The sequence below is a fragment of the Lissotriton helveticus genome, chromosome 2_2 (genome assembly GCF_964261635.1).
Source record: "Lissotriton helveticus chromosome 2_2, aLisHel1.1, whole genome shotgun sequence".
Lineage (NCBI taxonomy): Eukaryota > Metazoa > Chordata > Amphibia > Caudata > Salamandridae > Lissotriton > Lissotriton helveticus.
In genome coordinates, this window is record NC_136060.1 from 37249152 (window position 1) to 37271856 (window position 22705).

Below are 22705 nucleotides of genomic sequence, written 5' to 3' on the forward strand. Positions count from 1 at the left end.
CCGCGAGGACCATTTTCCTATTTACACAAAGGGGTTTACAGTAGGTGCCCAGGGCAGAAATGTGTTCTGAGGGAAGGTCGGCCGTGAGCACTCAGGAAGCACTTAGGGAGAGGTTGTGCACTGAGGTTTATTTATTTATTTATTTATTTACGCAACTTTTATAGCGCAACAAATACCCGAAGGTGTCTCGGCGCTATGGAGCAACTGGAGTCTATCATCAAACCATCCTCTTACTGATTGAACAACCATGTTTTCAAGAGTCTGCGAAAGCTCATCAGATTCGGGGCGGTTTTGATGGCTAGTGGCAGGAGGTTCCAAAGTTTTGGAGTGGCCACGAGAAAGCGCCTGTCTCCCCAGGTGACCGATCTTGTGCGTGGCACAGGGAGGAGACTGATGTTGGCCGATCTTAACTGCCTGCTGGGAGTATACAGTTGAAAGGCTTCAATCAAGAACCTAGGTCCCATGCCATGTACAGCCTTATAAGCAATGCAGAGGGACTTAAACTTGACGCGGCTCTCGACTCTTAGCCAGTGAAGCTGACTGATACCAAGAGAGGTGGATTTGCGACGAGGGATGTTAAGAAGAATCCTAGCAGCCGCATTCTGAATAGATTGCAGCTTCGTTGTGACACGCTTCTGGGTATGAAGGAAGAGTGCATTCCCGTAGTCTATCCTGGAGAAGACTAGGGTGGAGACCAGAGTCTTCCCAGCTGACGGCGGGAGGTAAGGCAACAACTTCTTAATTTTTTTCAGAATGAAAAAAGAAGATGACACAACCTTGTTGGTATGGAGGTCGAAAACCAACTTAGTGTCAAAAATCACTCCCAAATTTCGGGTTTTTTCCACTGGAACAGGTGGGGGGCCAAGCTTTTCTGGCCACCAACCATAAGACCATTCAGGGGAGAGTCTTCCGAAGGTCATAATCTCGGTCTTATCCGAGTTAAGGCGAAGGCAGTTCAGGGCCATCCAGCTACTGACCTCAAGCATGGCTTTCTGGAAGTTGGCTGCTACAGTATGGCCGTCCTTGTGGATACCCAGCACCAGCTGGGTATCGTCTGCATACGATGTAAGCTGTATCCCATAGGCCTTTATTATCCTCGCCAAGTCCGCTACATAGATATTAAAAAGCATAGGGCTTAGCGAGGAGCCTTGTGGGACTCCACAAGGGAGTGCAGAGATAGGGGAATAGTAATCTCCCAACTTTACTGTCTGGGTACGGTTTGCCAGGAACGATGAGATAAGATCCTTGGAACGACCGTTAATCCCCAAAGCAGTGACACGGTCGACTAAGATGGCATGGTCGACCGTGTCAAAAGCTGCTGACAGATCCAAGAGGATAAGGACAGCCGCCCCTCCCTGGTCCATTATCACCCTGATCTCGTCAGAGGCCTTTATCAAGGCAGTCTCTGTTCCATGCCCTTTCCTAAAACCAAACTGCGTATCGTCGAGAAGATGGTGAGTCTCGACGAACTCTGAGAGCTGTCGGTTCATCAGGTATTCGCATACTTTGGCCGGAAAGGGCAGGCACGCGATCGGTCTATAGCTTGCAACGGCTGTGGGATCTAAGGAAGGTTTTTTCAGAAGGGGTTTTATGACAGCGTTCTTCCATATACTTGGAAATTGACCTGTCGAAAATGCAATGTTGCAGATCTCCATGAGAGGGCAAGAAATCACTTCTGTGAGTTTTGACATCACGGATGGGGGACAAGGATCCAGTGGGGAGCCCGATTTAATAGTAGAGATGATTTTGGTCACATCCTCATGTGGGGCGGGTAGAAAGCAGGAAAAATGGTCATAGTTGTGAAGAGACAATAGTTCTTCCCCTCTACCACCTCTACATTCAGTTCTGGGATTGTCTTCAAAAGAAGCATATATATCTGCAACCTTTGTGATGAAGAAGGCTGCTAATTCGTTGCAAAAAACCTGTGAGGGCTCCACTTCAGGCCCAACAGGGGGGGAAGACAAGGTGTTGACAACGGAGAACAGTTCTCTGGCCGAATTAGCAGCGGTTTTGATTTGTGCCGAGAAAAAAATCAATTTTTCGGGCCACGATTGCCTTTTTATAAATCTGAAGGGCATCCTTATAAGTTTGTCTGGCTATGGGGCAGTAGACCTTCCTCCAGCGCCTTTCTAGATTTCTGCAGTGTTGGCGGTGTAGTCGAAGGTCTTCATTGTACCAGGGGGCCGAGGGGGATACTCTATTGGGCTTCGTGATTTTCTCTGGGGCCACAAGGTCAGCGGCACTTCGGATCCAGTCCTGAAAAGCTGAGGCCGATAGTGCCGAGGTATTTTCACCCAGAGGGCGGGAAGAAACCAAGGAATGTAGCATCTGAGGCAAATCTGCAGTTTTCCAGGCACGTGTGCCCATTCTGATTCGAGGCCTGGAAGCTGAGGGGGCAGTGGATCGTATATCTATTTGAAAGATGATAGCCCTATGGTCAGACCAAGTGATTGGAATGATGTCTGATACAGATATGCCAGGATCGTTTGTGAACAGACCATCAAGGGAATGTCCAGCTTGATGCGTAATGCCCTTGACTAGTTGGTACAGCCCTAAATTAGAAAAGTCAGCTATAAGCTGGGCAGTGTCGGAGTTGTCCTGCTCTTCCAAATGGAAATTAAAGTCTCCCAATATGGTGTATGTATCAGAACATATAACATTGTCACTTAGGTCAGAGAGGGAGGAAAGAAAGGAATTACGGGGGCCAGGGGGCCGATAAAGTATAACACCCTTTAGTGCCTGCTTAGGGGAGATGCTGATAGCAAAAGCAGCTGATTCACAGTTAGCCGAGTTTATAGGATCAAGTGTAGTACGATATTTATCCTTAAAGATAATGGCAAGACCGCCACCTCTCCCTACAGGCCTATCATGTCTAACGACACTATATCCCTCCGGGGTAGCATTACAGAAATCCGGACCCGACCCGGCATCTGCCCAGGTCTCCGTAACAAACAATAGATCCAGCTCATGGGTGACAATGAATTCATTAATATAAAAGCTATGACATGGGAGTGAGCGCGTATTAATGAGCGCAGCTCGACATACATGCGAAGCTCTGTTCACTACAGCATATGGCCTGCCATCCTGTAGTCCACAATGGGCTGGAGTACTAGGTTGGGGAAGCTGATATCCACAGGCCGGACACACAAATAATCGAGTGACCGTCGCAGCTTTCAGGGGGGCAATAGTACAAGTCGGACAAATCTTACCAGTATTCAGCTCCATTAAGTACCGGGAAGAGTAAGTCAGTCGGGGACCAGGGTCAATAACACACATTGTATTCAGGAATGGTGGGGGTGGGGGGGGCATGGCCTGTGTGTTGTTTGGGGGGGGTCATAGTGCACCATGGGTTCCAGTCGTGATGATTCTGCCCGGGGCTGTGTTGGGTCACTGTTTTCTGGACAGGGGATGTGTCCTCCGAGTGGGCCAGGTTGGGGGTCGGAGTATGCACGGAGGATAGTATTGTGCAGTCGCCGGCTGTGCTCCTAGTCTGCTGCTGCTTCTGGTCACAGTGGGGGTAGTCTATCGAGTATTTTCTGCCTCGCACGACTAATCGAATTTGGTTGGGAGTCTTGCGCTTCGCCTGTGGTGTAGCGCCGAGACGCCTACGGGCAATTTTACGTGCTGTATAAATCTCAAAAATAAATAAATAAATAAATAAATGACGAACAGATGGGAAATCATTGTTAACTAAGTGGCCCGCCCTGTTTCCAGTGTGTACGAGTGGTGGCTGGGATGTGTACATCGCAGGGTCCGAGTGCAGCTCTGGCCTGTCACAACGTCATCGCTCGTGCTTCAGTGTTTATAAGGCACTTACACGAGGAGCTGGGCGCAGGGTGCAATCTGTCGGTATTCTGTGTACCTGTCTGCCCATAGCTTACTCTGTAGATTGAGTGTGTCTGTCCTTCTGTCTGTCTAACTCACTGCCTGGCTGACTAAGGGCTACGTGTCTTTCTACCTGCCCACTGCATTACCTACATATATGCCAATATGTTTTTCCTGTATAGTTGCCTTTAAGTTTCCTCTTTCTCTGCCTGTCTATCTAGATGCATCGTACTTGGCTGTCTGTCGGTATATTTAACTGAAGTGCTAGCCTACATACCTGCTTGTCTGCTTACCTGTATATATAGCTGCATGTTTACCTGTCAGTCCCTCTCTCCTTGTGTCTGTCTTCGTTCCCGTCTCCATGTCCCTCTGTCTCCATCTGTCTGTCTGTCTGTCTGTCTGTCTGTCTTCCTATGGCCTACCTCTTTCCCTGTCTGACTATTTTCTGACTGCCTCTGTCCCTCCTTATTTCCCTACCTAGCTATATGCCAGCATGTCAATTGTGTGCCTTTATATCTGCCTGTCTCTCTGTTTCTTATGTCCAAAAACCTGTTTACCCATCTGCCTGCATGCTTGTCCAACCTTCTAGTCTATCTCTCAATCTGCCTTTACGCTGTGTCTCTATCTATCTGGACTCTTTTTTTTGTATGTGTTATGATGTGTGAGCTGTGAAGCACTCTCTCCTTGCTTTATAATCCTTGCTTTATAATGGTCGAAGTTTATTCGGATGCGTCGAAAGGGTGTTTGCATAAAATGATTGGTACCAGGTGGTGTCTTGATGCCAAACCACTGACTCCTGGAAGCAGGCACCGCTTTTGATGCAGTTGGTGTTCGTTTAGTATGTTTCACATGGTTTACAGGCTTATTTGCCAGTAATGTGAAATGCCACACCGTTATGTTTCCTCCCACTCCACAGTTGCTTCAAGTGACAAGTAATCTTTTTGAACAGTGAATGAGACAGGTTGTCGCGACTGTCATCTGAATGTACATTTCTGTGGATGTATACCACAGACTGGAGGAATGAACCCTGGCTTCAGGGAGCCTGTGTGTGCAGCATGCAAGGACGATTGCAGGTACAATGCAGGCTGCCAGTCTCACTAAATCTGCCATATCTTATTGCTTCCACATGTCAATCACAGCATCTGGCTACCCCAGGGGTCTGTTCAAGTTAGGATCCTTCTATAGCCGATTTACTCAAAGATTTGATATGACAGTGGATTCATGAATTCAGGGTTGTCTCACTCAAGTGTGTCAGTGGAGGCATGTATTAAGTATGGTCTCACTCAGGTGTACCAACAGATGCAGGCAGTGAGAATGGCGGCAGCCCAGGTAGAGTTGCAGCCCGTCCTGTGCTTGCTTCACTGCCTCCTAGCTGTGCTTGCTTCCCTACCCCCTGGCTGTGCTGGCTTCCCTGCCCCCTGGCTGTGCTTGCTTCCCTGCCCCTGGCTGTGCTTGCTCCCCTGCCCCCCGTTGCTCGTGCTTGCTGTCCTCCCCCCTCCTCATTGCTTGTGCTTCCTGTCCTGCCCCCTCGTTGCTTGTGCTTGCTCTCCTGCCCTGCTATTGGCATTGTAAATAACAATGCCTTTTATTTATGTTTAAAAAAAAACATAAATAAAAATAATGTCATGAGCAATGCCAATAGCTCTAACTTTTGCAAAGGCGAAACCATTGCATTGGAAATGCTTGTTAAATTTTGGAAAGCTGTAGAGTGAAGTCTCTGTGGTGGGAGTGAGCAATGAAGTTTGCCCCATACTGGAGTTGGGTGTGTGCAATGATGTTTGTCCCATACCAGAGCTCAGTGTGTTCCATGAAATGTGTCCCGTAACTGAGCCGGATGAATTTATTAAAGTTTATCCTACACCTAAACTGAGTGTGTGCAATGACGTTTGTCCCATACCATTGAGGGTGCACACAGACGTTTGTCCCATACAAAAGGGGAGGGACAGTGGGAGTGAAACGGTGCTTTAGATGTGCTTGGCACATCGAGCAAATTAAGACATGGCAAAATGTCCGAATCACAAGTCTCGAACAGAAGTGTCATTTGAACCAAGCAGGCAGGGTTTGCTCACAAAATGTGATTAATCTTCGAGCAGAGAGAATGAATGTCACAAACAAAACTGACAGGCGGACAGGCAAATTGTAGCCAATTTAGAAAAAAATCAACAACTTCCTTAATATTTTATGCTGGCTGCACAATCCAAGTAAGAGCACATTTCAAATCCCTCAGATTCGCCCTTGACTCAAAACTGTCCCTCAAAGAGCAGATTTCTTTGAAAAAAACAAAAAAAACACAACCTGGTTCAAAGTCTTTCTCCTGAAAGGTGAAGCCTTTTCTCCCAGGAGAAGACGTCTGACCAACAATTCAATCCCTAAAGCTCTCACGCCTAGATGGAAGCAACGTCCTGCTTAATAGCGTCCCGGGAACCACCCTATGTTTCAAGCAACAGCTTGGTTCATCATGGGGCTGCAGATATCCCAGCCCATCACCCTAAGCACATCATCTAAACTAGCTCCACCTGCAGGCCCTGATAATCTTCAAGATCAACTACATCACTTGCACCATGTGACAACTTCCAATTATTGTAGACCTTTGTGCTTATAATCTGTCGTTGGATTCACTGAAACTTATTTGTTTGTTGTACATAAAAATGCTCCTTTTCATACAAGGATGTTGGCACCTTATGACTGTGTACATGTGCTGAACTAGGCAGGACTCGCAACTGTCCCTGAACGGTTTAATTGATCGACATTATTTAATGACAACTTGTAGGACCCTTTTATTTCTACAATATTCAGCCAGAGTTATCATTATTATCTCTTGGTTATCTGAGGGCTCGAGTAATACTTCACTTAAAGGTGACCAGGGTAATTTAACTCACATAAAGCATAAGTGAGCCTTTTGAAGGTTGTGAAAACGAGAATAGTTTGTCACAGAGAGCCTGGGGTTTGTAAAAGATTTCCAAACTTTAGAGTTCTTTTAGAGCTGGTTTTCACAACAGAGATCTGTGCCTTTATGTAACCGAAGAGGCAAGGTCTTCATCATTGTCTCTGCACCATCGACATTCACGGTCTCCTAGTTTTCATTTTTCTTCTTTCAATTGTCCATCATACTAGGGATTCTTTACATGGTTATGCTGCAGTTCCGCTGAAGTGGCTAGTGTGTGCTCTAATATGGTTTCTATTGATATTGTTTAGCAAATCAGTATTTTGATTAACATATGCTAGTGTAAGCTTTGTAATTTGCAAGGAGAAATCACTCAGGGCAGCAGAAAGGTTGAGATTGTCCCAATACAATTTGCTGTAGTGGGGATTTCATGTATCTCCCATCCCAATACATAAATCAATTACGTTATGATCAGTCCAGCCGAGAGAAAATAAATACAGACCTAAAAACTCTCCTTGTGGAAGAGGCACACATGTACTCTAGTGCTAGAGTACCTCCTGCTCCTAGTAGGCAGCTCCTCGCCCCGTCTCAGCCAGTGTTATGTAAGGTCAGGCTCCACTGTACAAGCCAGTACTACCTGTTTACTGTCAATATTACGAAGAAGCTTGCTGTCTTTTTCATTGACAAAAGAACATGGAGTGGAGAAGTTCCCCGCCGATTTGAAGCCCTTCCTAGGCACAGTGATGCCCTCCAGTGGCGGTTTTACCATGGGGCGTTTGGGCGCCGCCCCCCTGCTTTCTCGCCGTGCGAGAAGAAGGCAGAAACAAATGGTAGTTATTTATTTATAACTACCATTTGTTTCTGCCTGCCCTTCTCGCACAGCGAGAAAGCAGTCAGCAAAACTTCCTGTTTACTCGAGCCTCAGGGCAGGGGGGAGTGGCTTGGGGGAGTGGCTTGCCCACTGTTATTAATACTGACTGTTTGGACAGCCTGAGAGGCTGTCCAAACAGACAGTATTAGCAACAGTGGGCAAGCCGCTCCCCCAAGCCTCCTCCCACTCTCCATTCTGCAGGATGCAGACTAGGAGAAATGACGTGCTTAGGGCAGCCGGCCGAACCAATCAGCGCCGGCTGCCATGGAGGGGAGGGAGGCTGCCTGCAGCCTTCAGTGACGACTCTGACGAGGCATTCAAAATCCAGGATGGCGGGAGTCTGCAGTCTCGGGACAGGACTCGAGTCGGGAGTCAGAGCGGGAAGCCAAGGTAAGTTTTTTTTACATTTATTTTATTATTCTGAGTCAGAGTCTGTTTATGTTATTAACCTTGTGATGGTTTAATTTTGTGACATTCAACAGCAAGGGAAACTGTTTCCTCTGCCATTCACAAGCTAATTGGCCTGGAAGTCTGTTGTAGTTTGGGGGTAACGCTGGTGCAGTACCATCTGTTTTTTTCATGTAGGCCCTTCAAACGAGGTCTGTGTTTACTGTGCTGTCGGGCAAATTGATCTACATGTACAGCATCTGTGATATGACACCGAACTATTCCCTTGAACTAACGCTGCAGACCCGCCAGACTCTATACTACAAACAGCCGTCCATTATGCGTGTCACGCGGCATTTACATCGTCATTACGGATCATTTCAGAAGGGAAATTGAGATCTTAGGCTGATCATAACTATTTCAAAACTGATTCATATCTACAGAGAGGGCATATGTCAACAGTAGAGCTGGAAAGGGCATGCGTGGCTCGTATTGGTAACTAGTCAAGTTTGTATAGGGCTATGCAGGACCAGCTAACAAGAGGAGTGAACATAGAAATCTTGGCCTTCTAAGTTCAGTGGCAGAGACATGAAACAGGCACTTGGAATGCATATTTGGCTGATTTGCGTGAGGTTACGGGGTGGGAATGAAGAACCTTAATTGTCCAATTAGAAGCAGCGTCCTTTATGCAACACTTGCACCAACACTTGAGCACCCTGACTCGAAATCACGTTTGCCCCTCTTTCATGTTTGCAGTTTGTTTTTATTTTATCGTCTTCGTTTTATCGTGTATAGGTTTTCACCTCAGTAATAGTGTGAAGGTGTTCAGGCAAGCTTGTGCAAGAGTCAGACAGATTTGAAAACATGGCATGCATTTAAAAGAGGTTTTAAATTAGAAATCTCCGGAGTGCCAGAACAGGCTGCAGCCATCCTCAGAGACCCGGCAGCCTGTGGAGGCTTAACAGACTGTTAAGCTTGTACCCCTGCTTTATGTGCTGTCTTTTTCATGTGTGAGTGTGTGGGAAGTCTGCAGGACTGTTATCTCGTGTGGCGCATATTATGAAATCACCGGCCAACTTCTCTAACATTCTAATAGCCTCTGGTCTTTGTTCCTGTATGGACTTTTCTCCACCGTCAATTTTACGCCCCGCCTATTTCAAATGTCACCAGCCGCCACTGATGCCCTCTCTTTCCCGGACAGTTCAAACAAGAACACAATTGAATTAGCTCATACGGATTACACCTTCGTAGCTGACACAGCCTTCACTTCACAGTGAGTCTTTGGAAAGCAGGCAGAGTAAGGGCATTGATTGTCCTCTTTCTGTGAGGCTGCCATCGTCACCTAAGCAGACTGAGCAGCAAGACAAGCAATTGACACTCACCCTAAGACAGCGCGAGTGCGCGAACTTGCTGCAATCAACGCGGAGCACCCCATGCAGGCATGACTCGCGCACGGAGACGGGTAACATAGCTGTATTTCTGGAAATCTTATTATAAACTCGCAGGAAATTCCCTGAGCGGTTGCGGGGACCCGGTGCAGCTCACATGGGTCACTGACAGATATGAAAAGTCTCAGCGTCTTCAGAAAATCTCACCACAGTGTAAATTAATATTTTAGCACATCAGAGTGCAACATAGCACGTGGTCGTAGTTCAAGGAGATTCACTGACGACAGAGATGAAACCGCCAGCTTCAGAGGATGGCGAAACAAGATGCCAACGGCAACGAAGAGATACCACTGGAGTTTACATCAGGTCAGAAGAACTTTACTTAAACCCACCTCCAAGACTAGGTAACCTAGACTAATGCAATCATTCAAAGAATTCCACTCATGTAGGTGGTCTGACACACACACATGTATTCTCACACACACAAATATATGTATATTTGTGTGCGTCTGTGTGTGTGTTATCTTCTGGCAATTGCATTTCTTTTGCATACACTTATTGAATGTTTAATTTCATGCTCGTCATACTTTTTGAAGAAGTACCTCGCTTATAAGCAATTAACCTTGGACCTATTCTTAAAGCGTATTGGGATTTTTCAGGAGGGATGACATCCTCCCCCTATGCTGTGTGCTTCGTTTATTAGTTCATGGTTTTAGTTGAAGGTTTATTGCTACATTTGTGTGTTGAACAGTGCTGGTGACTTTGTGGGTTGCAGGTCGTCACTGATTGCCCCTGGTGCTTGTCAATGCTCTGTTCCTGTGCTAATGTATTTGTGGGAAGCTGTAGTGAAGAATTAACTTCACTCTGGTATTCAAAACAATGTTCGAAGACAGATCGAAACAATGTAAAAGTGTGTTTCTTTAGTCTTTTATGTGCAACTTTGCTGGGGCAATTATTTTATCAGATTTTGTTATGCGATTTCATCCTTGGTCGATCAAGCCTTCGATGATTGAACCACAAAAAGGGGTGTTGCAAGTAGACATACATGACATTTTCTTCACATTGAACTGCATCTTGTTGTAGAAGGGAGTTATGCTTGTCTATTTCAGGTAAACACAAAGCCAACTGTTTAAAAGGGACGCTTGTTGACAAAGAAAAAGGATGTTATAACGCTGATTTTCATAACTCCATGCTAACTTGCTCCCTCCAAGGCATAGAATGCATTCGCGTTGGTCGTTATGGCAGTCCTGGCAAGTATCACGCAACTGACGTGACACTAACGCATTTCAGTGTGGTGTTCCGCATCACCGCACTGAAATGCATTGTCACGCATTTTTTATGTCACTCTGAAACTGTCTACCCACTGTGCTAGTGCGCGCCACCGGCATCTGTGACAGTGCGCCGGCTTTGCTGCTCCTCGAATACTTGCCAGTAGTTAGTGGCCCAGTAAAAAGTCTGCCGGCCGCAGCCTCTAGTTGAGAGCGCTACAATGTTACAAATATGCCCCTGCTGCCTGGCCGCCTATTTCCCGCCCGCGGTGCGGCTGTCAGTCACAGACTTCACTGACACTCCAGAATTACCGAGACCCTGGCGGGGCTTGCCCTCAGCAGTGGCACCATGGGGGGATTATCTGAACTCTGCCTCCGTCATGTCCTGGATAAAGTGAAGTGTTCAGAAGCGGCGGGAGACTCGAATGAGACTGAGAGTCGCTTCAAGTTCTCTCCAGGTGCGCTGCTACTGTCTCTACATACATTTGAAACCCCATTACCCCGGCGCCGGCGGGAGGCCAGCTGCAGAAATGACCAACAAACCAGTTGACTCCTCAGCATGGCCGCATGCGCGCAGATTGATGAGGCATCCGGCACAGGCAGCACTGCGGCCGAGCTGGGCTGAAGATTGGCTCTGAATGGTCACGGCATGCATGCAGTCTGCAGTGTGCTGTGCGCCCTCTCTCCCCCCCCCCAAACCCCCCACGCGGGTGATCCCTGTGCAGCTCAACACCGGCGCTGGACGAGGACCGACGCAGACAGTCAGAGACAGACTCTGAAGTAGTAGTAGAAGTAAGTTAAATTAATTAACTTTACGTTAGCCACGTGCTGATACCAGGCAGCCTTCTGTAACTTGTAACTTGTCACACAGCGCTGCGGAGCACACGCACAGTCATGCAGAGGATCTGATAATGTAATTCAGACACACACACTAAAATCTGCATGCTGCAGGACTAATCTGTTTCTCTCGCCAGCCTTAGGTTATCATAGGCACCACGGTAAAAATGGGGTTTATCTTCTTCAGACTAGTGTGGAGGAGATCGCGCTCACACTGACAACAGTGTTTTACTTCCTGCTGTGCCCCCTGCTGCCTCGCCAGCCTTGGCCCCCAGGCAGAGATTCCGGTGGTCTGAGAGTGCCTGTGATAGAAAGCATTCTGCCTTGGCTCCACGTGTCTTCTGGGAACGGCAGGGCACTTGTGTCCATGCTGCGCTGCACTATCTTGATAAGCACAGCAGAACAGAGCCTGTGACTTCTCGATGACCTGAACTGGCGGCAGCTGTGAACGAGGATTCTACCAACTCTGCGCTTAACCCCCTAATTCAAGAGAGGCAAAGCGACTGCTGCTGTCAGAGCAATTCCACCACCAGTTCGGGCACTTGGCAAATTCAGCAGAACCCGTAGTGGAAAAAATTAGTTAGTGGCCTGTCCAGAAGGGGCTTTCAATCCGTGCTTATAGAGTGATGGATGGCTGCAGTTGGAGGAGTGATGTATGCCAATCAAATGTTGCAGGCAGTTCTTTAAGTTAAAACATACAAAAAGTGCTGGTACTTATCCACAGTACCTATTTCCTCCCTCAAAGTGCCACTGTTCTCCCATTAAATATTAAAGCATTGCTGAGAAGTGCAGATGCTCTCTCTTTTAAATTAAAGTAGTGCAGGTACTCGGTACCCCACACCATCTGCCCTGTACAGCAATAGTTTACAGGAAGAAAATTGGATTTACTGATCACTCTGGTAAGGTTTAGTAGCTTGGAATGGCAAATTTAAAACTGAGAGCAGTTTCAATTATCTGCAGTACTGTGGTGCGAGAAGTGGTAAAGTGTAGGATGAGAGGAGATTATGCTAATGTATGAGAGTTTTGTAGGGCACAGTTGGTGTTTTGAAGGAGTATGTACATGGGAGAAAGCCGAAGAAGGATGTGGTATTGCTTTTGCCACCTGTTGAGGTGGACTACCCTTCCATTTCTGGTCTTTTGCAGCAGTTTTAAGATAATCTTAGAGTTTCTTGTTGCTCGACTGGGTGTTATTTCTGAAATTTATACATTTCCCTTGTCTCAGTTACTTGATTTTTGCTCGTGAGAAAGTGTCCCTCATTGTCGTTGAATGTCACTCATAATTACACTGAAATTCTGAAAATGTCACACATAAGTACTCTGAAACCTTGCCAGCTATGTTATGGTTGCACTGATTGATGGCACAGGCAGCGTGTGTGAATGTTACCTGGGTTGGGGATTTCTTTTCTTGCAGGTTGGGTCTGACACTTCTGAAACCTTTTGCTTCAAGGGACGATCCTGATGCATCTCCATTCAGTGCCTCCCGGGGCGAGTGGTTGTACGACCTCCAAATCTCTGTGGAGAAACAAATCACACAACAGGTTGAATTCCTGCAGATGAATGGAGAGGATAGGGACCTAAAGACATCCCTGGCTAAAAGTCAGAGAGCATGGCAAATAAATAGCAATCTGGTGAGACTATGCAATAACCAGGAACGCCACATCAGAGCACATATGGATGTGTTAATCATCCTCCAACATTCTGCTTCCATTTCAGGACTTTTTGCACTTATCTTTCTCTTTGTGTAGACACACATCTACCTATTCATCTATCCATCTATGGGAGCACTTGTCTATCTATTGTTTATATATTTGTGTATCTATGTCTATCATTCTATCTGTCGGCACCCTACACATCAGTCGATACGTATGACACACCCGCTCTTGCATCAATATATACATCCAGCCATGTGTGTGTGTAAATGACTTTCTCAATCTATTCACCATCTTCCCATTAACCTATCGCTCTCTTAATCTGCCAAAATGTATACATCTATCCGCTAAGATGTCTGCTTCTGTTCTAGCACACAGTACAAAATAAAATGCATCTTAGTTGGTGTGACTGTATGTATAAATGCTTGCATAACGATTGTATATAAAGGCTCCATTTTATCTTCTGATTCAGGTTTAATATTCTCTTATCTTTCTCTGTCTCGCTCTCTTTCCGTCTCTTTTTCCTTCATTCTAACACCATATTCTAATAATGCGAAAGAACATGCTATTTACTCATTTATTCATTGTCATGAAACTCCAATTATATTTCAGAACGTGTATTGATTTTTGTCCTTCAGAACATCCAATGCTAAGTTTAGAGCATTTAGGAAATACTGAATTTTTAATTGAATGATGCCAGCTCGAAGACCTGCCTCTGATCTCCACAACTCATTCAACAGCTGCTCTGAATGCTCAATACACTAATTGTACTTCATGAGTAATTGTCATTCAGTTGCAGGAGTTTTCTGCAGCGTTTAATGATTAGGGGTTAGGAGTACGTAATCTATATTTGTATAGGTAGATACAAGACTGCACGTGGTCAGGTCTATATCTAATGAGACAGGCAGTCGGTCCTGTTAATATAGACACTCTCTGATACAAAGCAGGAGAATACTTTGCATGCTGGATAGCTAATGGAAACAACATGGTTGAAGCTGTTCAACTCCTTGTGAATGACCAGACGTGCCTGCCTGAAGTAGCCTGAGGGAGGAATTATCAAAATAAAAGACCAAGGGACACAAAGCAATCTAATGAATGCTTAATGCTGTACTTAGTGAAATTAGTTGCATTTTTTCATTTCAAAAGTAAAAACACTCTTAATATGTACCTGCAACTCTAATAAAAAGTTTTTAAAAAAAGTAAAAACACTCATGTACTTTATATCAATGACTTTACACTGAATGACAATATTTCATCTGGAAACCCATGTGAATGGTGGATTGCTGCCCACAAAGTCAGATCCCTGCCATGTCAGTGGGGATTTTTCAGAAAAAGTGCTTCTGCCAACATTGTGGGTAAAACTGCAATGCCAACAGGCCTGCCATGTCATGGTGGCCAGGTTTGCATGCTTTTAATTTTTCTGATAAAAACAGCTGAAAGCAGGAATCCCTGGCATGATGGGAGTTTTCTCCCAGTGTATGTGGGACACTTGTTTTATTCTGCTAGGTATCACCAAGCAATACATGGTGGTCCTGTGCCCTGGCAGGGTGGGTCTTCTGATGCTTTGCAGATAGTAATCCATCTGCAGTGAGTTTCTCAGCAAAGAGTTTGCAATGATGGCTCCACCTCCAGAAAAACTGAAATTTCTCCAGACTCTAAATGAGGCAGGGGAAATAAGAGGTGGTGGACTGTGCATTTGTCGATTTGTGGAGCATGCTACATTTACACCCTCCACTAAATGAGGGCCTAATCTACCAGGACATTTGGCAACTGACAGCTTTTGCCCCTCTAAGGCAATTTGATCCAATTTGAAGCATATTCATCAAAATATTTTTAAGCAGGCTCTGAATGTTTTAGTCACATTTATGGATCAGTTAACGTTGGCAGAATTTCAGCGAGAAATCTAAAATTTAGTTTGTTTATTGCAATGCTCCATAGACTTCACCTAGGAGTAATGACTGACAAAAACTAGGCGAAACATTATCCAATTTGACAAATAATAGGCATTTATGCTGAAGTGAATCCTTGAATAATGGAGCGTTTTGGTAAACTGACCACTTTGCAAACGGCAAATTCGAATCATGATTCACGGAATGGGGAATGGCAAAATTGTGCATTTGTAATGTGGTCTTAAGAATTCAGAAATTCTGCCTGTTTTACAGATCTTGCATTCACAGTTTTATATTCATGACGGGTATTCGGGGGGTTCTATGGTGGGGCAGCCTCAAAATGTAAGTGATTACCCACAAATGTCTAAATTTGTGGATATGGGAATAGACCTTGCAAGCAGTTTCCCACTCTGTGAATTCAAGTTGCTCCTTTGAAAGGCAGGAGAAGGTGTTTGTCTAGGGTTGAAATTGGGAGGGAACACCCCTAAATTTAACGCAGGGATAGGTAAAGGCGCTTTACAACGGTACAAAAATGTTGTAACTGGAACAATGACAAAGGTAAATGTGCAAACATACATTTGTGAGCTAGGTATGCAAGAATTTTCCGCTGGTGGAACCTCAAGACAAGGCATTATGTTTTTAATTCAACACGTCGGGTAGTAAATGACGTACATCCCATAGATATGCAAAAAAAGACCCGTACTACTTCAAAGTGTGACTCACCAACCTTATAGAAATTAGACTGGTAGTCACTACTATAAAGAAGTTGCACCACATTTATTGGTCACATTACGAGTTAAGAATAGTTGTTTGTAAATCTCCTTTTTCGTAATTAGTTTTTACTTCCTTAGAAAAATTTGTACCATTGGCAAAGATAAAACAAGTTTTTAATTCCTGATTTACACCATTTAGCAAAAGATCAAACATACTGACTGAGTATAGACCGTGGGGTACTCCACATTAGCCTACACCCAGTCATATCAAAGACCATGCTTATCAATGCACGTATGAGTTTGGTATTAAGCACAGTATTAAATGATTTACTTTAGTAAATGGAGACCAAATTAGGTGCACCTGTTTAGCTCAGCAGACTGGTGTCTTTCTCCAACAAGCAAAGCATTTAGCTTAACAAGGCAGATTTGCAAAACCATACCATACTTTGTTTAAATAATCACCTTGTTCTCATGCAATTTACATTATGATTTCTTCTGGTAATTTACCCTGTTTCAGTAAAACACTGATCACAATAGCCATTAGGTAGTTTGGACATACAGGCTGATGTTCTGCACAAAAGTCCACAAATTTAAAAGAGCGATTGCCCTGCTTTGTTTTAAGAAATTGCTGTTTCAGACCGAGGCGGTCTGTAGTAGTGCATGTGTTGCTGACTGACGTAATTTCTTGCAAAAAGATGCACAAAACTCTGTCTTATGCCAAGCGGTTCGTTTTGGTCGAAGATTGTACCGGAGTACTTAGTCTCTGAAATGGAAGTCGAAATCATCCAACTGGGCAAAGTTGCGGACTGTATCCGAGGAGTCCTATTGAAAAACTCAGAGTGGGAAAAGTTCATATATCACGCACAGGGACGTCTTCTAATTGGTCGGATACTTTTGGTGTCTTTGTCGGACCAATATTATGACATTCTGACTTTGTTTTTGGAGCTCAGAATCCTCCAGCAGGGCAAGGTTGCAGGCTGTATCTGGGAGAGTTGCACTGAAGTCAGATCAGCTATCCTCGAGGATATGCTGAACAGGTTTTTTGAGCAGCAAAAAGTGGCAAGCGGGACCAACTTGATTACCTTACCCAGCAAGATACCACTCTGGGTAGATTGACTTGGGTGGTTGGTCTCAGCCCTCTGGACGTCTGGAAATACCAAACATTTCCAAGTCCAAAGATTTCAAAGATTTCGGGATAAGTCCTTCTTCACACCACTAAGGCTCCCAGGACCTCAGGGAAACAACTTGGTGGTCAGGACTCATGTTCACATAGGTCACCAGCAGGGTCAAATTGTCTTTCTTTTTCAACTGGTCACTTCAGGAAAATGACCTCTTACAGCTTGCTGTGTCCCTATAGCCACGGAGAAGGTCAGCCAACAGACCTTGGAGTTTTCTTCCTAGTCCTGGGTACAATTGGGACATGCTCCAGCCCTTTAGGTTTCCTCACAGGTCTCACACAGCAGGTGCTTCTTCTGTTCTTCAACAGGTCCAGAAAGAGTACTTCTGAGAAGCAATGGGCAAGTTGCCAGCTTTGCAAGTTTGATTTCTGGACACTTTCTTACCGATGAGGGAAAAGTTCCCAGGGACAACCCTGCCCACTTCTGCAGCACATAAGCTTTACTTTATCTGCAAACTGGCCAATAATGCACTAGTCTAGGGTGTATTCAAACAGACACAGGAGGTAGCGTGTGTGCCAGGCAGGGGTGGATTAAGGAAATGAGCAATGCCCTAAGGTAAGTACCCCAAACTGTTTCTAGGACCAACTCCCTCTCCCAGTGGGATGGTGCCACATTGGCTACCCTGGGCCTAAATAACAAAGTATCCCCCTTCCTCAGGTCTCCCTTACACTAAGCTATGAATGGGCAGACCTCAACTTTGTGCCTTTCAAGTCAATGAAGTTCCTGGAACCTCCCCAGCTGCTATTCCTGAATTGATATGGATCACTTTCTCCACACTCAGCCAACCTTGTCACTAGGCCCAAGCCAAAGCCCTGCTCTGAGAGCAGTTTTCACAACCTCATTTAGTTCAATTACTGACATGGCAGCTGCTGGCAGGTGTATGCAAATTAGCCTCCAGGAACTTCAGGCAGGAAAAAGGTAATTTTGTAAAAGTTACTCGTCCTAAATATTTACTAAAAATCTACCTTTACCATTGAATTGGATTTTTAATAAATGTTAAAATGTGATTGAACTATGTTTCTAGCTTGTCCCAAACCTGGATAGCAGAATTAATTTTTTAATCTGTACTCTAGCTTTCCTTGTAGATCAGCCAGAGCCTTTCCAAGGGAAAATAGCATTTTACGGCTTGTTACTGCCGGGACATGGTAGCATTACATTTCTATATGTCCCACTTTTAAATACCATGCATCCTATCTTGTGGGCTACAAGGCCTACATAGGGCTGAATTTTTCCTAATTAAAAGGAACATTTTCTGTGCGTAAAGGATTATTTTGACAGGTCGGGCAGCAGGTTAATACTGCAAAAATCAGTCTAAAATGGCTTGAAGCCATGTCTTCCTTGGTCACGCTAATGGGTGATTCAGTAAGGGCTGGTGTCCACAAGTGATATTTAAATTTCCATGCTATGTCCTTATTGGAAAGTTAAATGTGCCAACTAGGAGTTAGCCAGTTTTATCCGATTTTTAAGGTCAGAGCACATGTTCTTTGTCCTAATTAGCCATTCAATGACCCAATGCACAGAGTCAGAGAAACGAGCAGCATCAGACCAGAAAAATGGGGGGATAATTCCAAAAACGGCACTTTCCCACAGTATCATATTTTGAGTTGATTAAGCTCATCCATATTAATTGCAAAGAAGGGAGAAGTGGAAGGGGTGTTCAGTAAGAGCAAAGGTGACCATTATTACTGTGCTGTGAGCAACTCAGGTCTCGGATATGCATAATCTTCATCTAGCTGAGCAAGCATAATAATAATTAGTGTGCCTTAAATGACAAAGAATGAGTCATTATTTTAATGCGTAAAGTCCCCATTACCTGCGAAGATTCACCTAAACATGTAGTCTTAGATGTGAATAAGTGTGCTTATGACATACATCAGCCAATCTATCCGTCACAGCGGCCTAAACAATTTTGATTGCAAGACGTGTGGGAATGTTCTAACACTATTCAGACACCAAGGGCTAGTTTTAAATCTTGTTATCATTCAAGCACAACACAGTGCACATTATCATAATACAACAAATAGGCCATCATTACAATTTGGGCAGAATAAAATGCAGTATTTACCAGATGTGGTAAATGTCATTACCCCAGGAAGAGGTATTTGCCACATGTAGTAGATCCTTACTGTTCAGCGTTTTCAAGAATGAAAAATGCAGAAACAGTTTTTAAACACACTGATTTACCTATGTTATGTCTTTTTTCTGGGACTTTCCCCTTCATCAGATTTCTACCGGTTTGATCTGATGGAATCTATCAGGGAAAAACTACAAGGGAGTGATAAATATCACCCAAGTCTTAATTCTCATCTCTGTGCAAACTCTTGTTTGGACAGAGATGGGAATGTAGTTCTGGGCTTGTAATGAGAGCCAAATACTTCACATGCAGCATTTGGCATCCTTTTGCTTCTCCTTCACCAGACATTGATTGACTCTTCAAGGGCCTCAGACATGTCAACTGCCATATATTTTCTAGCAACTGGAAATGTAGACTTGTCTAGTTTCCTCCTGTACTTCAATCCAAATATCTTACAGGCAATCGGGAGCATGAATAAATAAATAAATAAATAAATAAATAAATAAATAAAGTAGAGGATGTGGTGATGCTTTTACTCCCCACAATTCCATCATAGTCAGAGAGATCATTCACCCATCACTTGCATCCTTTGAGTACCTGCTCTCCAAAGGGGTCAACAGTCTTTGTGGGTTACAGTGATTTGCCACCAACTTTCCATAAGTTCTGATCGAGCTCTCCAATACACACTTTTCCTCTTTAATACAGCTTGCTCAGTGGGTAACATGAAACTATGTATCTATGTAATTCCTATAGTTCAAGAATTGGACACTCTAAGCTTCTCACAAATGATTAATGTAGCAACCCGTCAGGAAGTCATTGCTTTAACTTGCTGTACTCCACTATCCCCAATTGCCACCTCTTGGGTGCCATGCAGCTATCTTCTCCTGACCACTGCCTCATTAGTTTCATCAATGAAAATGAGTTTATTAAAGAAAAATGGATACCTGTTGGAGAACCTAACCCTCCCTTAGAGAAATCAGAATAAACCTCATACTAATTAAGTCTCACAACTACTTCTTGATGAACCAGACCACGTCTTGGAGTCAACTGATGACCTCCTAACTCAGCTTGAGAGGAAAGTAACCACTGCATTGGATAGCCTTGCTACTTACAGTACACACAAGAAAAACCAACTGAAGACCAACAAGTGGCTTTTGGGACAATATCCTGTCATTTTAAAAAAGAGCCCTGGAAAGACTTTTTGAACAAACCAAATCAGTGTACGATAGAACTGCTTGTACAGTCACTCCAGCGGATTGAAACAAGCATGCATGGGAGCCAAGTATGAATAATTTAAACTTGGAATGTAGTGAGTGACAGGTCAACCAAAGAACTCTTGAATCTACAGGGATTTGGTGACCTCAATTATATCGCCAAGCCTGATGGCTACTCTCTAAGGATGTGTGATAGCCTTCTATCCGTGTTACATCTGTGCGGAGGTCGGAGAACAGTGCTGAGAGCACAGGAAGAGCTTAGCAGAGGCTTTAAGCATTCAGAGATATCAGCTATGGCTGGGTGTTCTTGATGCCTTGGTTGTTCTGCAAGCCACATGGCTGATGGAACATAAAGGGAGGCGGAGGGACTAAATTGAAAAAGCCATGAAAGATGTCACATTTTGTATTCTTCTTTGTTTGTCTAACGAATGCCAGGAGTTTCGTTAAAGTGGCATGGAGAAATCTTATGGTCAACTCTTTCAAAGATGGCAGTCTGCCCATACGATGATATCAGAGGTTAAACGACTTCTTTATCGAGAAGATCGCAAAAATTAAATCCAATATTCCTCTCACTCCCTCCCCTCCCCTTCATTCTGTCCTTCTCGCGCCTAACTCTTCCTTCGCTTCCTTCCCGCCTATTTCCTTGGACTCTTTTCTAGCCTTACTTATCAAAGTCAAGTCAGGCTCCCCTGCCGATTGCGCCCCTGCCCGTGTGCTGAGAACTCTTTTCACCTCTTGCCCTACCACTCCTCTTTCTTTTCTTAATGCTTCCCTTTCAACTGGCTTGGTCCCCTCTTCATTTAAATCTGCGATTGTTTTTCCCATCCTCAAAAAACCTGGTCTTGATTCTTCCCTCCCTTCTAATTTCAGACCCATTTCTCTCCTTCCTTATCTTGCCAAAATTCTCGAAAGCTATGTCACTTCCTGTCTTTCCTCTTATATTGAGCAGAACCATCTCCTCGCTTCCCACCAAGCTGGCTTCCGCTCGGGCCACTCGACCGAGTCAGTGGTGCTCGCGGTCCTTGATGAGCTGAAAGCCAAGGCCGACACCAACTCCCCTCAAGCTTTGGTTCTTCTGGATCTGTCCGCTGCGTTTGACACGGTCGATCATTCCATCCTTCTTGACCGTGTCAGCGCAGCGGGCATTCGGGGCCCTGCTCTTTCTTGGATCACGTCCTTTCTTTTAGGACGCTCACAAGCTGTTCACCTCTCCGGTTTCTCTGCCTCTCCCCTCCCGGTGTCATGTGGGGTTCCCCAAGGTTCCTCTCTCTCCCCTCTTCTCTTCAATCTTTACATCCGTCCCCTTATTGTTTCTCTCCTCGATCTGGGGGTCTCTGTGTACAACTACGCAGATGACCTCCAGCTCGTCTTTGATCTTTCTTCCCCCCACTCCCTATCCTTCTTTCGCTCCACTCTGGTTTTTATTTCCGGGTGGATGGGCGCCAATCATCTCAAGCTCAACCCAGATAAGACTGAGCTTGTCTTGACTGGTGGCTCATCCAGCCCCTGGTCCTCTGCTTTTTGGCCCCCTATTTTTGGTCCCCCTCCTATCCCTGTTCCTTCTGTTAAAACGCTGGGCATTAAGGTCAGTCATGACCTTTCAATGCACGGCCAGGTCAGTTCTGTAGTGTCTTCCTGCTTTCTTTCCCTCCGTCTGATTCGTAAGATCTCCCGCTTTTTCTCCCTGGATTCCCTCAAAATTATTATTTCGGCCCTCATTACCTCCCGCCTTGATTATGGAAACAGCTTGTTCGTGGGTATTCCTGCCTACGAAACCCGTCGTCTTCAAGCAATCCAAAATCAGGCTGCCCGACTTATTTTTCATTTTCCCAAAACTCATCATATCACTCCTGTCCTCAAATCTCTTCACTGGCTCCCCATCTTACAGAGATCCCTGTTTAAACTAGGATGCCTAGTCTTTCGGGCTGTTGATCGCTCTGCTCCAGCGTTCATCAATTCCTTGGTCTCCACTCACACCCCTGCCCGTACCCTCCGTTCGTCTACCTCTGCCCTCCTCACTATTCCCCGCTTTCGCAAATCCCGCACTGGTGGAACCAGATTCTCTGTCCTTGCCCCCGGGTTTTGGAATTCTCTCCCTCTTTCCATGCGCTCTATTCCTATTTTCTCACACTTCCGTAAAGCGCTCAAAACATTCTTGTTTGCCCAGGCCTACCCCTGCTAAATTCCTTGGCCCTGTCTGTTCTGCTCAGTAGAGCTCTCAGCGCCAGGAAGCCGTTTGGCCACCGTGCGCTCTATAAATACTTTATTTCATTTCATTTCATTTCATTTCACATTTCAAGATGGAGTAGTGTCTGTTCCTGTGATGTCAGTTCAGGTTTGAAGCATGTATAAAGGAGTTTCATGAGAGGGAGATGAGTTGCAACAACATATTCATTCTTTTATTCGTTCTCTGATGTTTCATCATGCTCTTCATCCTATTCTTTTGCTTTTGTCCCTTACTTTTGATTCTAGCAGTTTGTATCATCTTCTGGATTCTACTACTTGATTCTCCCTGATTTCAGGGGGAG

General features: G+C 44.9%; 1 protein-coding gene across 26 annotated transcripts in view; it reads right to left on the bottom strand.

Annotated features, from left to right (window-relative positions):
- The window catches only part of SORBS2 (sorbin and SH3 domain containing 2), a 687606-nt gene that overhangs the window by 327818 nt on the left and 337083 nt on the right, over positions 1 to 22705 (bottom strand). For all 26 annotated transcript variants that reach the window (XM_078678069.1, XM_078678047.1, XM_078678046.1 and 23 more), the window contains one exon: positions 12845 to 12972. In XM_078678069.1, the coding sequence (XP_078534195.1) occupies positions 12845 to 12972 (128 nt within the window). The remainder of the gene's footprint in view (positions 1 to 12844; positions 12973 to 22705) is intronic.